The sequence below is a fragment of the Cygnus olor genome, chromosome 1, assembly GCF_009769625.2.
Source record: "Cygnus olor isolate bCygOlo1 chromosome 1, bCygOlo1.pri.v2, whole genome shotgun sequence".
NCBI classification, from domain to species: Eukaryota; Metazoa; Chordata; class Aves; order Anseriformes; family Anatidae; genus Cygnus; species Cygnus olor.
In genome coordinates, this window is record NC_049169.1 from 92763245 (window position 1) to 92779776 (window position 16532).

General features: G+C 37.5%; 1 protein-coding gene across 7 annotated transcripts in view; it reads right to left on the reverse strand.

Moving 5' to 3' along the window:
- ZPLD1 (zona pellucida like domain containing 1) overlaps positions 1-16532 on the reverse strand; it is a 107796-nt gene that overhangs the window by 14794 nt on the left and 76470 nt on the right. For 3 of the 7 annotated variants that reach the window (XM_040569518.1, XM_040569512.1, XM_040569488.1), the window contains exons 2-3: positions 6311-6424; positions 1118-1338 (exon numbers count right to left, since the gene is read on the reverse strand). In XM_040569518.1, the coding sequence (XP_040425452.1) occupies positions 1118-1338; positions 6311-6416 (327 nt within the window). In that variant the 5' untranslated portion in view covers positions 6417-6424. Of the gene's footprint in view, positions 1-1117; positions 1339-6310; positions 6425-6987; positions 7078-14630; positions 14748-16532 lie in introns of all 7 variants that reach the window. The other 4 variants (XM_040569482.1, XM_040569474.1, XM_040569506.1 and 1 more) reach the window with 4 other exon arrangements.

Here is a 16532-nt window from a genome sequence, read left to right on the forward strand (position 1 = left end):
AGGTTATGACCAACTCCACAGGAATAGCAAGAGGTTCCTTCCTGTCAAGCTCTCCTACTGCAAGTCATGGTAGCTTTTCAGAGAGACTGGGGAAAGAATCTTGAGCTCACTGAACTGTTTTTGTTCAAATAACAAACAGTTCAAAATAAAACTCAGCCTCTGGCAAACAGGTCAGAGAGCATATTGAACAATTCAGCACAATTTGAAAAAATTATTAGTAACTGAAAGCAGCAGGGTTGTTATGAAAACTGACAGGTAACTAAGTATGAGTATGAATTCCAGACACCAGATGAGCCTTAAAAAAGAATACATTTTTATAAGTCATTCATAAATAGTTTGATACAGTAATCAAAGATTGAAGCTGAATGTGTAAGTCTGAACATCAGTCCTACATCGTCTTTTTTTTCTCATGAATTGAGCACATAGGTAATATTTTATGTTCTGTATATGTTTGATTTTTTTTTGTTTTGTTTTTTGTTTTTGTCAAACATTCTTTCAAATTTTTGCTTGAAAACTTCAGTTTGTTGCCAGGCAGTTCTAAATATAGCTGTGATTTTACACGGAGAGCACTATTTGCAAAGATGCCTACTGTTAGCTTCCTCTCTTGGGGTTGGGTCCTCTGGCTGGAATATTCCCCCTGTGACTTTCAGCCTGAAATCCCTGCCTTATCACAGAGCATATAGTATCATTCAGCAAGTCCTCTCCTATGAGAGTGCAGAAGTACCCAGTCTATAACTCTCACCTGATCAACCAACTCTTAAAAATATTTTTCTTTCATTTCACAAGTAGGTATTTGAAAAATTTCAGCAAAACAAGACGCGCCCAAAGGTTTTAAGAATGGCTTGCAAAAATCCCCTTTTCCACTGAAAAAATTACTGCAATAAAAAAGTGTCGTATGTAGTCACAGGGCAAGCTTGTCCCACCACATTTCCTAATTAGAAATCAAAATAAATTATTGACTTTGTTTTCTTGTGAAGAAAATATAATGTACACATTATATTGCTAACTAGGAAAGACAACGTAAACATTATCTGTAAAATATACAATGCTGTCAGGGCATTCGCTTGATCCTATGCATAAACATCCATGCTACCATTTCACTTTGATCTCATCTTACCACTAAAGTGTTTCCACAGGATTCCAAAGTACTCAGATTGATGATGAAAATGACCACTGCTGGAAAGGTGTTGTTGTTGATGAACCCCCTGCAGTGAGCATCCCCATGTTTCCCATTCAGAGCCAGATCTGTTTCAGAATAACCAGAGAAAAGAACTGTGCAAAAATTTATCTTCATAGTAATGGTCTGCACTCCACAGAAAACATTGATATCTCGTTCAGCTGCACAAAAATAAGACAGGAAAAGACATAAGAAGATGCTTTTCAACAAACATAAGTACTGCAGCAATTAGTCTAGTGTTGCACCTTCTGATCAAATCAATTTTTAGACCCCAGTCACAGAAAAATATTAGAACATAAGGGGTCAGAATTGCTTTATTCTGAAAAAAAAATAAAAAATTAAAAAATAAAAAAAAAAGATATGTTTGAATCTACAAATTCACTGAAGAAAAACAAGAATTAACACAGTAAATGTAGTCTACCATGCAACAAAAACAGTACTCCAAACTTCCCCAGCAAGTCATTCAGTATTACATCCATAAACCGAAGCACTGCAACGGACTGGAAAACAGCAAGTGGTTATATATTTGGAGTTAGATTAAACAGTCCTTTTCTGAAACAGTAATTCCCAGCAATTTTGAGAAACTTGGGAGGCTGAGTTCTGCCCTCCAGCCCGCTCCAGATGACATCTGGCATGGAAGTCATGTGCACTTAAGGTTGTCTGGAGTCCTCTTTGTACCAGACCACAGTCTCAGGCTGTGCAGAAGACAATGACTGAAACCACAAGGTGTCTTGCAATCTGTCATTCTGTACATTATGGCAATTTAAAAAGACCTAGTAAATAGCAACTGTTACAACTGATCAGTTTTTGAACAGCAGCAAAAAAAACTCTTTGGGATGAATTTGACCCTTTATCTGAAAATTCTGAAGATTTTTATGTATTTGAGTAGAAAAGAATCAGGTTAGGATATAGGAACAAGGAATAGTTTGTTTGAGTCCAGAGCTAGCTATTATATAACTTTTCTATAAGCAAGCTCTTCTCCTTGCAATTAGATGATGGGGAAGGGGGGGGGGGAAGCATTTATTTTTTCCCCCTAGTGCTCTGTGAAAAGGTGTACTGCACCATGTTCAACACAGACATTACTCCTTTATATAACAACTCATTTATTACACCTGCTTAAAGATTAAGTGCTATTAAAAATTGTAAAAACAACTTCAGTCAATACCATACCATTAAGCCTGCTGAAATGAATTGTTTCACTGCACTGACACAACAGAGAGGAAATGAAATCTCTATTACAATGAACTAGCTCTTCCCCCATGGTACAGAAGCACAAGCGGTTTAATTTAGACAGCTTTAATGGTGGCTTTAAAGCCAAAACAATCAAGTACAGGAAATAACAGGCTAAACTCTGGTCTTAGCTAATGCGGTGATAAATGTTACTCGCTGGGTGTAAATTTGGGCAGAAAGATACTGGAGGCAAAAACTTAAGTTGAAGTGACGCAGCATGATATTCTCCTGGTTTGTACGTACACTTATTTCCACTAAAATAATGTACAAAAATCAAGATGCACGCTTTGGTATCCACTACTAGAGGGTTGTTATAACCCACTTAATGGGTATACTAAGGTAGAGGGAATAGTACAAAAAAAGTAAATAAAGAATATGCTTTTACGCTTGCTCAAAGCAACGAACAGATTGTAATAAATCTCAGGATGTAATATAAACTAGCTCAGTTAATTTTATAACTCACTTCAAGTCTTTTAAAGAGCAGGGTGTTACTTTTCCTGTTAAAGTACCTTTACCACTTGGCAAAATTCTCACTTGACACTAATGAAATGAGAACTCTACAGTACAAAAGCAACCTTAGCATTATACAGGAGGATAAGCTGCTTTCCCAGACTGAAGTTTTGCTCATGCTTTACAAGGAAGTATTATCATCACATTTGTTCACTCTGCAACTCAAACACGGTATTTGTTCAGAAGTGAATCTGAAACTAGATGCAAACAGATCTAATGTCTCTTAAGACTATCAACACCCAGCAAATTTCTTGTGAATTTAGAAAGTTAAACATTATCCCTACCTATGTACATTTAAACAAAAATAGTTTCATTCCTGCAGTAAAGGCTTCTGGTTTTCTGAGTCAACCTTACTCACAAGTGTCCTGTGCAAAACAGAGCACAGCTCATGAGGTACACAGATACTGCAGTAACAGACACCATCAAGTCACGGGTGGACTCATGGCAACACAAGCCAAATGCTGACAGCTCCGCTCCCTGGTACCCCTCCATTCACTGCCAAGATTTGCCATAGAGCAGACAGAAATACCTGCGGAGGATAAGAGTTTGCCAGAACACTGTTGAGAAAAGTCATTTCACCAGAAGTATTTTATAGGACATTTATAGATCAAAACCAGCCTCTCTGCACAAGCCTCCTCTTGATCGAATTCCTGCTTTAGTGGTGAATTAAAATGCACAGTGCGTGAGAAAAAGTGGCAGTATATTCTGGAGATGAACTAGCTTTACTAAGTTTCGGTATGCACTTACGGCAAGAGCCCCTGAATCAAAGTTGTGTTTCCCATCTGAAGACAGCTGTACTGACGTGGCTGTACACGCCAAAAGCCTTCTAAAAGCTATGCTCTGCTGCAATGCAGAACTAAAGCTTTTCATCCATGCAACTCTCTGAAGGATGGCAGGATTTGACCTTATTACATACTGTAGAGTATGTCTACCTTTCAGTACAAAAAGTCAAAGTATTTTCCATCTACCAAATACATTTTTTTCTTGAATCCTTCTAATTATCTCATACTTACACTGTAAAACCTGCAAGCTGCAGGAAGAGACCTGTCTGGTTATTTATCAAACTACTTATGTAGCATCATCCCTATGCAAAAAGCCACCTAAGCAATAAATGATAAAAGCACAAACAAATGAAAAATGGACGAGCTTTAAGGGTCCTTTAAGAAGACTTAATTCCTCATCTTTGCTGAAGACAAGCTTCCCAAACTTCTGTTCCTCACAGCGTTAAGTAAAAGAGCAAACAACTTCAAAAAAAAAAAAATCAATGGCCTCTGTGGTACTTGCACACCACAGGCCTCATCTAGAAAGTCCACTCTCACCCCACGTTCAGAACTTCAGCTGACAAAAACATTTCTAATGAGGAACAAATAAGGAATGGAGAAGAAAATTCTGTCTATAACCAGGCCCTGCAGGCAATATCTGTGTCTCAGAGATGCTTGTTTGAAACATTCTCTTTTTCGACCCCTCATTCCCTGCTCCTCTTACACTTGACCTCGGAAGGCAGTGAGGCCTGCACACACACAAAACCACAGCCTGAGCCATGTGCCACGGAAGTGACCAGAGCAAGAGCGAGCCCCCTCTCCCAGCAGAGGCTCTCACCCATCCTCTGGGTTTCTTGAACCCATAAAAGAGAGCTCCAGCAGGATCCACTAGTCCCTGTATGTTACTTAGCAGTCCCTCCTGAACACCGAAAATACCTGCCAGACTTGAGTACAACAGGGTTTTTTGTTTTCTGGGTTTTTACCTCTAACTCAAATGAATGGCTAACATAAGCAGAATTTTTTCTTCAGCCCTAAGAGTTTTGATTAAATTCCAACCTTTGAATCTGTGCTGTTTGAGATCACAAACAAGAAAGAGCAGAACTCAACTCTCAGCTGCTATGTGCAGAACAGTGTGATTAGAATTGACTTTAAAAAAATCTGTGTACTTGTAGCCTAAACAGATGTGCCCCTGACTCCCTGAGATTCATCAGACATGGCATCTGATATAACCATTAGTATGAGACAGAACTGCAAGCGGCCCTTAAATCTCCAAATAAGAGCTGGATTCAATTCATGGGTATCACATAGCAAATATAAAACCTTGGCACAGGCTTAGTGCAAAAAGGTGACCAGAGAAGCTTTTACAGAGCACAGAAGGAAGAATCTAAGCTTCCCTCTAGTGGTTGCAATCCTCTCAACAAGCCTGAAACAGGGGAAGAAAGTTGCATGAAAAACTATGTAAGGCAGATCTGAGGCAGGTGGGTCCAATTCACCCACAATTTTGAGGCAAGTCTGTAGAAATATAGAAATAGTTCATGAAATACTCAGATAAACAATGATTTTTGCCACAGAAAGAAAAAAAAATGTTTGATCCTTTTCATGTCTTGTATTTCTCTATTTTTCATATTCACATCAATCAAGTCAGAGATTCAAACCCACCGTTGGTCTTCATGTCAGCAAACCACCTAACAGTGTGATGTAATAGGAAACTGAAAACATGTATGCTTTCTACCAACTTAAATTTAATAAAAAGGGCTGATCCTTCCTGAAGGAAAATCATCACTATAATTATTTGAAAACAACACTGAGAGGTATTACAGCATAATACTAAACAGAGAGATCATCATGGTACCATTTGATTCAATCACTACCTCAGAAACACAAGACGTGAATCAATCAAAATCAGACTTATATTGTTGTTATTCTGTCCAAGAAACAATGGAGGCAGAAGGATAAGCCATATAACAGACTAAAAACATTCTTTGGCTGAGTAAATTGATATATGTATTGCTAAGATCAAAATGCAATTTTATTTCTGACTGTATTAACAGCTCCAGACATCTGATGTCCCCAGAACAACTTAATTCCCATTTTCTTAAGGCATGAATGTAGGTCATCTATAGATAAGTCTCATTGCTTCACCTGCTCCTAACCAAGAGCTTAATGTTGAAATGAGGCACTGAATTTTACCATCAACTTCATTTTGTGTGAAAATTGGCATATATTCCTGTATTTCAATAAAAGTACATAAGTAACTCATGCAGACAAAACATGAAAGAAAACCCAGATAGAAGTGTCAAACTCTTAAACCTATAAAGAACATTTAAAACACCATGACCTCTGATAAATTTCTTGGACAGGACAGAGCCCTGGCAAAAGCAGGTCAAACACAGCTCATGTGAGAGGAGTTGTATTTGTTAATATTAGGCTGAATTTGACCCATTGTGCAATTAAAAAGAGCGTAAAACATAACATTAGAGCAATTTTATTGTCACTCAGATAGTTAACACTCTCTTAATGTGAAGCCCCACCCCCAGGCTTCAGACAGATTTAAAGCTCTGTATTTAAAAATAAGCACTGCTTTGAACCAAGACCAAGAAGCCATTTAGAAAAAAGTCTATTAAACACTTACCAGGAAACCTGCTATGGAGGTTAGCATCACAGTTGTATCCATTGAACTGAGCAGTCACCGAAAGCACTTTAGTCGTCAGCAGGAGCAGAAACCATACCTGTTCCATTGCAAAACCTAGCAAAACATTAGGTGGTTATTACACACATCTGCTCATTGCATTCAAGATGCTTACTGCAGACATTTAACCACTTGGGAGGTGATGGCCTCCAGCAAAGGAATCTGGAATAAAGCTCACAAATGTATGGGAAAGTGGCCACAGGCAGCTGGGCCCATTTCTCTACTTCTGAATAATGAATAATTTCTATTAACTTTTACAGATTTTAATCATAACTTGTGGCAAAAGAGATACTCAAGGATGGTATAAAAAAGGAAAACCTTCCCTAAAATATAATAGATTAGAAAAGTGCTTACGTATTTAAATGCAGGGTGTTTTTTAAAAATTTCAATGTAAAAAAGCCATTGAGAAAGATAAATTAAACAGAACAATAGTTTTATTTCAGCCAAGTCCTTGCAAACTGTATGGATAAATGGCTTGTTGAGCACTTCTCAGACTCACAGTCCTAGAATGAAATCAGTCCATATCTAATTGCCAAAAATCTGTGCTTTGAAGCATGCATACAATTGTATTGAGCTCATGTACAGAGTTGGCATAGAAATTACATCTACTTGAATCATACCTGGCAACCAGACTAGAAGGTCAGAACGCATGAATTATTAATGTCTTGAGTAATTACTCTTCCTGGGAGGAAACCTCCAAGGTGTAATACCTATGATATTTAGCACAATGAAAAAACATCTGATTCACACATCTGTCAAAAAATATCCCAGAATATCAAATATCAAGGATTTTTTCCACGAACCTGAGTCTCATTGCTTGGTTGTTTTTTTTGTTCGTTTTTGTTTTCTTTTTCTTTTTCTTAAATGATCATAAAATCTCTGCTGACCTGGAACTCAGATACACCAATACTCTTTTCATACACAGGAACCAAGCAATTCTGAGATTAAGGAGATTTGCTTCCTCCAACACTACAGCTACAGACACCGATCACCACCTTTCTCCAAAAAGACAAAGAACGTTTATCAACTCCACAGACACAACACCACCTCCATGCAGGCATGGAAAAAGCTGGCAGACAGAGAATATTTGAGACAAACCCCAGCTCTTGTAACTGGACCATTTGTGGCTGTACAGGGGTCTGAGCTAAAGCCTACTCATTAACGCAAAGACTTTCCCTAATTTTCAAACTGGGCTCCTGGAAAATAAACCTGGGATTTAAGTCCTGCATTGAGAGAGGGACCCACACAAGACACTCCCAAATGCTCCTTGGCAGCAAACAAACCAGCAAGAACAAAGCAGTGAGCCACAATCTACCTAAGGAAGCCAAAGAGATGTCCATTTATCACCAGGGGAGTCCAGCCATTCACTCCTACATAGTTCTGCTTGGAAGTACCTAGGATAAAAAATTGGAATTGGAAACACCAGGTTCCTTGTAAGCATGCATGTTGTAACTGGGACTTGGCCTTTGTATATCCCACCCAACTGGAACTATTCTATTCTTAATAAGTCAGGTGTAATTTCTGCTATCCTATCCAAAAGCAATTTCATTATGTAACACCTGCACAACTTCTCGATCCAAGTGTGACCTATAGCAAACAAGGCAACCTTCTTTTAGTTTCAGGGGGATAAAAAGCTAAATGAAATGACTCTTTGACCCTCTGTTCTTTTTCAGTTAGACTTCTGTGGAGGTTGACAGCACACACAGCTAATGCTGATGAAGAATTAGGAGAAAAAATAAATTAAAATTCCTAACTGGTTTGCTATGAAACCTCTGCATTTTTATGAACTCCTTACCCTTTCCTCAGAATAAGTTGTGTTGTTTTGTTTTGTTTTGTTTTTTTAACCCATGAAAATTCAAACTATTTTGAAAGAAACATTTTTAGTTTGGAAAATTGACATTTCTCCAGTGTACTGGAGCCTCACCTCTGCTTGTACAACAGTTACTTGGATAAAGTGGCTATTACTGTTCTGTTATATATGAGCTAGTTTCTGATGTCTGTTACAACGGTATAAATCAAGGGCAATTTACTAAGATCTAAATCTGACTTCAATTTTCTAACTGCTACGGTACTTTTTGCTACCAAAAAAAAAAGCCGTTTGAAAAGAATTTAATGAAAGATGACACTGACAAAGCTGTAGCTTAGCTATTATTTTAGATGAAAAGCAGAGCTTATAAGTAAACTCTAAAATTTTAATTATTAAACTTAACTTCTGCTGCTGTGTTTCAGAGGAAGGAGAGATGATTGCTAAGGACCAAAACTGAATTAAGACATTAAGTATTTATAGCATTAGTTCTCTAGCTGCATTCAGAGCAAGTCAGATTTTAACGCCACCACTTAAGTCTAACTTGCTCCCCAACTACTCACTCATCACAGATGGATCAGCACGCAGATTCCACATCACCAGTTGGGCTGACTCCTGCTGATTTCAGTTAAATAAGTAGCAATATGCCTTTTTTATTATTATTATTATTTCTTGTGAGAGAATGCAGGACTAGAAAAACACCCAAGAGGTCAACCTCACCTATCCATTTACCTCAGTACGAATCAAGGTAGTCGTACCTGCTCATTCAACTTACTCTTAAATGTCTCTAGCAATTTCTCAATCAAAAATGCTAAAACCTCAATATTTCATCCGAACAAAAAAGCATAAAGTTTCATCAAAATGGCACTTCTTGTCTGTACATGCATGAAATGAAAAAAAAAATCCACAAAAACGGGTAAAACTCAAGTGTCAGGAATAGGGTTGTTTATAAGCCATCAGTCAACATGCTTATGTGAAAGATTCATGTCTGTTCTTGTTCATCCATCCTCTTCAGAATGATCTTCAAAAATTTTCCATTGTCAACAGCATTCACTACTGATTCAGCCCTTCATTTTTATTGAAATTCATTTGTGAGCTAGTGCTGACTTGAGCATATTATTTATTTCAAATATTCATCTTATATAACAACAGTTTATAACCTACTGCTTGTTCTTAATTTTCCATTTATGGGGTGTGGCAGTGCTGCAAAATAATATGGTGATATTTATGTCTCTTGACAGGGTAAGTCTTTCAGAAAGAATAGTTAATGGGAATAATGAAAATTTCTGAAAGAAAATTATAGATGTGATAAGTGCATAATAAAGTTAGTGGAATAAGTGTTCCATTTAGAAGTGTTTTCATACAGATCTAGTAACTGCCTAAATGGTTTCTAGCAACATACATTAGGTCTCTACAAGTAATGGAATAGAAAAAATATTGCTTTTACTCAAAAATATTTATAAGTTCTATTGTTCAATGCATACTATTTCTCATAGTCATCTCATGACAGAATAGTTCCTTGTCTTTTTGGTTCATGTCCGTCCTGCTGCTGCACTTGCTTCTGAAGTTGTGGAGCATGTTAATTGCACTTCCATCAGATCTTCCAGAAGTATTTTCCTTACAGGTGTGTACCAGGTCATTTGCATTTAAAAGTAACCTGACAAACAAAACCAGAAAAATAACTCTACGTCCAGTCCTTCAGTGGAACTTTCTCATTTAACTGGCACATCCCATCGTAACAAATTATCCAGATCATGTTTTCTCTATCACTGACTTTTTTTACATCCATAGCTCTTCTCACACAGATGAAATAGGATTTGGACCTTTATAGTATCTGTTTTGAAAACAAGCTCATGAAATGTTGATAATTCTTTTTCTAAAGGATTGTGACATTAAAAAAGGGCACCCGAGATGCAAAGAACTTTTTAGGAACAGGTTTCAACTTATAGATTTCCCTCCACTTGTGGATAATATTTGTTCTCAAGACTTGGAAATACAGAATTTCTTTTCTTGCAGATTTCTCTGACTTCAGACTTCAGTGCCACACTATTTCTGAGATCAAGTAAAATCTACAAAGCTGAAAATATAGAGATATACACATATACATAACATATGTATATACACACACAGACACATATTAGATTTTGAAGACCAGCACTTTCTTAAACCAAAAGCTGATGACAGAAACCTGCAAAACAAACTGGATGTTCCCAAAGTTACAGCATTTGATGGTACTATGCACTAGAGTTCAAGTGTAATGTCACAACACATACAAGGAAATAATAAAACTAAGAACATTTAATGCCTTTCTGAAGAAACCACCTTCCAGATTCAAGTCTAGTAATTTTGGTGTGGATTCCTCTTGTGGAAGATCAATGCCTCTTTATCTGTCCCTTCTTTTTAATCCTATGTGAAAGGTTGTTGTAAAGGGACTGGAAAATCAAAATTTCATAAGCTTTAGGATAAAACTAAATTTTTTGTACATTTTTCAAAAAACAAGTCCAAAAATGTGTTCAGTCTCATTTTTGGACACTGTAGACTTTAAATCTAGATCAGCACACTATACGGGCAACTGAAAATGAAGACCTTAAAATATGTTTAAGTAATACATAGCTTTCTTCTGAATTGAAATGAAATAACCATTCTAAAACCATTCTAAACCCTGAACACAGAGAGACTGAAAATCCAGATCTTATTCCCAAAGACACAGCTTTGGTTATTTTTATGTACCTTATTACTGTTAATGAGAGTTAAATGTGTTTGTTGGGTAGATAATAGAAAAGCCTTACAGCCATAAAGTGTCCTTCAACCTATAAAGTCAGCAAATATGCATAGAGATCCATAGCAGCCTTGGTACATCCGCAGCTTCTCATAGCCCTAGACAGGCAAAACTCCAGCTAAAACTTGCTTTTTATTTAACCTGTCTGAAGGCTAGGAAAATGTAATCAGTGTGCCATACTGCCTATAAGCTGTCAAAACAATCTTTTAACACCTCAAAACATTCATAATAATTTAAATAATGTACTTTAGCATACATGTCTTTATTTGCTGTTACAACAAATCCTTGGGTACACTGAGAATTTTTTTTTTTTTTTTTGTAGTATGGTCTGAATAGAAACTTACTGCATACTTACAAGGTAAAAAGAGAAACAGTGATCAAATGAAGAATATGACTACACTAAATATTTCCAAAAGATTCATACAAAGTAGCACAACACCTTCCAAGGAGATATGAGACTAGAAGCGAAACAGCTAAAGCATTTTAAAATAACTATTTTTGAACAAGCCATTTGTTGAAAACATGGATCAAACTGTTGACCTGCTATTCTGTGCAAAGCATGAGAGTTACTCTAGTTGTTTCCTACATCCACTAGTGAAATACAAATGAGTTACCTTTCTCCCAACCCATTCCATACTGCTTTTATTGTAGTTATGCTTAACGAACAGTTTGATTTTACTTAAATATCACCAGAACACATGGTTTTTTTTCCTCCCACACAGATCATCTGAATAGGCTACTTAGATCTTTATTCCTGCATTTCAAAGATATTGCTAAAACTCCTTCAGACATTTGTTTTAACAGCCTAAGGCCTTTGAGAACACTAGTGTTTTCCAAATAATATTCATCATATCATATAAGAAAAGTACCTAAATATTAAGCATCTGATAGGCAAGCTAAAAAAAAAAATCAAATTTGTTTGAAATGTTTGACTCCATGATTCTCGGATTCCTCAATAAAATGTGAAAGCAAAAAACGACTAAAAGCTTCAGATATATAAAAAAAAAAAATTACTGAGCCACACAGGAAAGATTTCTATGCTGTTCTCCCAACCTGCAAGATTAATCATTGTTTCCCACGGGACATTCACACGGATATGAAGTGCAGAATGCCATCACTGAGAGCAGATTTGAGAGCCAACCTTAATGATTCTGTGATTCTATGACATGGAAAACTGGCCTGAAGCAAGTAATCAATGGTTATATCTTCGGACTGGAATTTAAAAAATCAAATTAAATTAAATTTAAAAATTCTCTTCTCACTTTTATACTCTTTACGTTGTCTACTACATAAGGAAAAAAAAAATACATCAAAAGGAGATTGAGAAAGAAAGCAAATTCAGTATAGGATTTGAAGACTATTGCAGTCATCTCAAAAAAAAGATAATTTTAAGCCAGATGTGGAAGTCCTTAACAAAGCAAGACCTCCTTTTCATTATTAAAATTCATAATCTGATGTTTTGCACTTCACTCTACATTTCTCCTTAATCTTGTGAGTTCAACGTTAGATTCATAGTGCAACTTTGCACAGAGTTAGGTTCAACATGAAAAGGCAAGAATATAACTGAAAACATACTTCCTATTAAAGTCACTGCGTATCTGATTAGCATCATAAAATTAAAATTATTTTGGATTTCTCACTTTGGTCACAGAACATTATAAACAAGAAAGAAGTTCCATAATTAAAACAGACTGATTACAAAACAAGGACCATCACATTACCATGAGGCATACAGCACTCACCTACAGACTGGTATGCAGAAGTATCTGCAATGAGCACAATGACTACAGAGTTTGAGTCACTGGTTAATTACTCTGAATATTGAGAAAAATTGGCTGATTTTGTTTTTGCACCTGTTCCACACTGTGTTCCTCTTTCACTTTTAGCAGAGATGTTGCAATTTGAAAATCAGTAAGAGACTAAAGCAAGTCCAGGATCATCTTAGACAAATACACAAGCAATGGTTGAGCAGGGTCCCCAGTATGGGCAAACAGAGACCAGCCCTAAATCCTGGAATGAACACGTTGTTTCTAGGCTAAAAGACATTCAACACATGCACGTTCGGGCTATTCATTTCCTTCTCAGACTGCTGATCATTATGGGGGTTCCATCAGCTAGCAAATTTACAGAGACCATCAAATCATTCAATATAGGCCACTAAAGAGTCATTGCATGATAATGGCCTTCAGTCGCCTCTAATCATGGTCTGGATTCAAAAAACACCGATCTAGAGATGAAACACTCTTAATCCTATTGCCTGCCCCAAGAGCCTTGCAGTCACATGGGCAGATGAAGATCTAAATGAGTATCATTCTACTTAATTACTCTTTTTACGCTTTTGAAGAGAGCAATATAAATATAAATCTTCAGTAAATAATGCTTGATGTCACTAGCAAGTAGATTATACTGCAGCCATCTGTTTGCAGCTTGAAAAGTTACCATTAAAATAAGACTTCACTGGCAAAAAGCAGCAACAGTTTATGCTATTGGGATGACTTCATTTTCCTGACTTTTAGGAACAGAAATTATGCAGTAAATCTGTAGAATACTGCTGTAGTATGGTACAGCCTTATCAGATCCTTAATAGTTAAGCAAACACAGGGTAAATATCGCTGCTAATATCTTGGTCTGACCAAGTATAGAGAACTACAAGTTTCATAAGCACTTGAAATCAGAGAGCACTTACTGTTCTGAAGCTTACATTTAAAAAGAAAATATTTTTTATTATGAAAGATTTGCTTATGGATATTTCTTTCACTGTGCTTTGAGTCCCTCTCCTAGCCGTTTTGGACTTATAGCAAGGCTTGAAGTAATTTTCAAGCCAGCATCTAAAACAAGCCTAAGGGATACTGCTCAAGACCTAGATGAAAGAAAACAAAACATCACACACTAATAAAAAAAATTCTTTGATCAAAAGCACACAGGCAGGGCCAATAGTCCCTTCTGCTGCTGCTCTTAGACCGTGGTAAAGTTTCCTCTCACAGTACACACAGCAATTAGAATAACTATGTCATTTTGGATTGTATCAGTTCATCAGCTTAACTGAAGACTTGATTTCAAATCCCTGCTATTTTTACTCAAGAATATATTGTCATTATTAATACTTTAAAAAATAATGAAAGGTGGTGCAATTATCACATCCAGTCTGCTTTGTGACTGGAGACAATGTCATTTCCAATCAGCAAACCCATTTCATTATATTGCAGTGGGAGCCAGATAAGTCTCGCTTATCAAAATTTTCTTCCATCAATGCAATGATTGTGGGAACAGGCACACTGACACCACAACTTGGATAACATTGTCTCCCTCAAGCAATTGATTGTTTTCCTCCTGAAAGCAAAGTGAGCCGGTTTGACATACATTGGTAACCTCAGCACTGCAAGGGATTTTTAACCTTTCTCCCCTCACATTAACAGTGTGGGTCTGATCTGGGTACATTTAGGTAAAAGATAAATTGAGAAAAAACATCTTCTCATAGTTGGATGCTAATTTGCCTTCTTGTTTTCATTAGCCATTCCCTAAAGACCTCTTTCCTAACCAACTCCATCTGAGACTTCCCAGTGAGATTAAATTCGTCAGGCAAGTGTTAAAACGACAACTTTTTTTTTGTAAGCTACAAGTAATTTGACATTTACCAATATTTTAGAAAGTTCTAGTTGGCTGACATGGTGGGCACTTACCCAAATCCCCTGTAGCTGTTGAGTCAGCTGTACTCCATCTATCCTGTGCTCCCGCATGTGATCAAGTGTTCAACTTCTCTGCCCTGCAGAACTTTTTCAGAAAACACTCTGAGCCTGCTGGTGGGGGAAAAGAGACACTCATTATGAAAATTCTTTTTAAAATAGGTCTGGATTTTAGATGGGAAAATTTGACAGGTCTCAGAATACTTTACAAGTCTGTTCATCACCAGACTGAAACCTGAGCAGGATCTTTATGGTGGCTTTTTTCAGTCCTTTTTTTTTTTTTTTACAGCCTTTTGATCTGCTTCTCTCCACTTGTATGAAGATCTCCAGAGGTCCATGTGGGGCAAACAATCAACCTGAGGAAATTATTCTGTCATCAGCTTGTTGAGGGAAAACCTTTTCTGCTTAAAAAGAGGGGTGGGAGGAAGGAGACAGATGGAAGCACTGAGATAGGATCAGTAACTAAGCTGCAAGGCTATCAATGTCCCGTTGTGTGTTGTGAGAAGTGTCCAGTTTTTTCAATTCTGGGCTAAATTCATAGTACCGAACAAAACAAAAGCAAAAAGAGCGACATTTCACGCTGAGATGAAAATGTGATATGGGGGTGTCATTATGAATACAGGTGTCAACAGAATGATAATTACAAACAGTACATCAATGCATACAAAGCCAACTGCATACAAAGGCAAGATCAAGCTGCTAGAAACTGAACCTGCTTCATAACATCTACTCACCGATCTCTGAGACTTAGAGGGGGGCAGAGGGAGGTGTTTAACTCCCTTTTGTTACATTAGTTTTCTTCTCCCTCCTGCCTCCTTTTGCTCCCTCCCTTCAGTTTTTGTTTCAGCCATCTCTGCCTGGAAGCTTTCATTACACCTTTAGTCAGGTAAAACCACAGTCTGTAGGTTTTGGCACCACAGAGGAAGCTTTGGAGGTGCCTGGACTTTTTGGTGCTTAGCGTGGTTTTCAGAACAGGGAAGCCCTCCCTCTGCCATGCCTTCACTTAGGCCAACTCCCAGTAGACATCAAAGTAATTCTGAGCACATCCATGGCAACCCTGGCCAGCCCCAAAGAGTAGCCATGGTGGTGGCCTAACACATTGGCTTCCCTACCGTACAGAAATGCTCTACCAAGGGAACAAAGCAGGAAAGCAGATTTCCCCTTAAGCAGCAAGCCCCCTCATGCACAATCCTCATGCTCTGTGCACTTGAGAATGGCAGATCATTCCTGGCTGCTCCAGACCCAGCGGGGAGAGCCCAGTGCTGCTCCCAAACCAAGCAGACAAAACTTGGTCTGTTTTTAGCCATTTTGCTCTACAAAGGATCCGGTTTATAGTACACTATGAGGGCACCAAAAGGCTCTTTACACCTCTAAGTTTCTAGTCCTTTTTTCAGACATACCCTATAACATTAACGGTGGTTTGGCTGTGAGCAGACTCAAAAAACTAAATCCAACCTTACAATATAAATAGTTCAATATAGCAAGGACTAGAGCAGCCTTGGACTAATAAAAAGATAGACCAAGGGATGTGCAGCAATGACATGTCTTTTACTTCATATTAAGTGTTTAGACAGGTTTGATACCTCATCTCACACGTCCACAACGAAGTATCTCGATGTAATATCTGTTTCACAAACAAGAGTGTTATAGCATGGTCTTACCCTTGAGTAGGTTTCCGAAACAAGAATCTCATCTTAAGACAGCTATAAAATCAAAAGTTATCCCTTGCCTTTTGGCCTTCAGATGAGTTTATTAAAAACATCAAATCATCTTAAGACACCCTGTGCAATTTCTCTCCATTTCCACTGGCAGCAACTACAACTTCCACAACATTTGGGTTGCTTCCCTACACAGGGATGTACACACAACCGAGTCCTTGCCAGCATCACAGCTGTCATC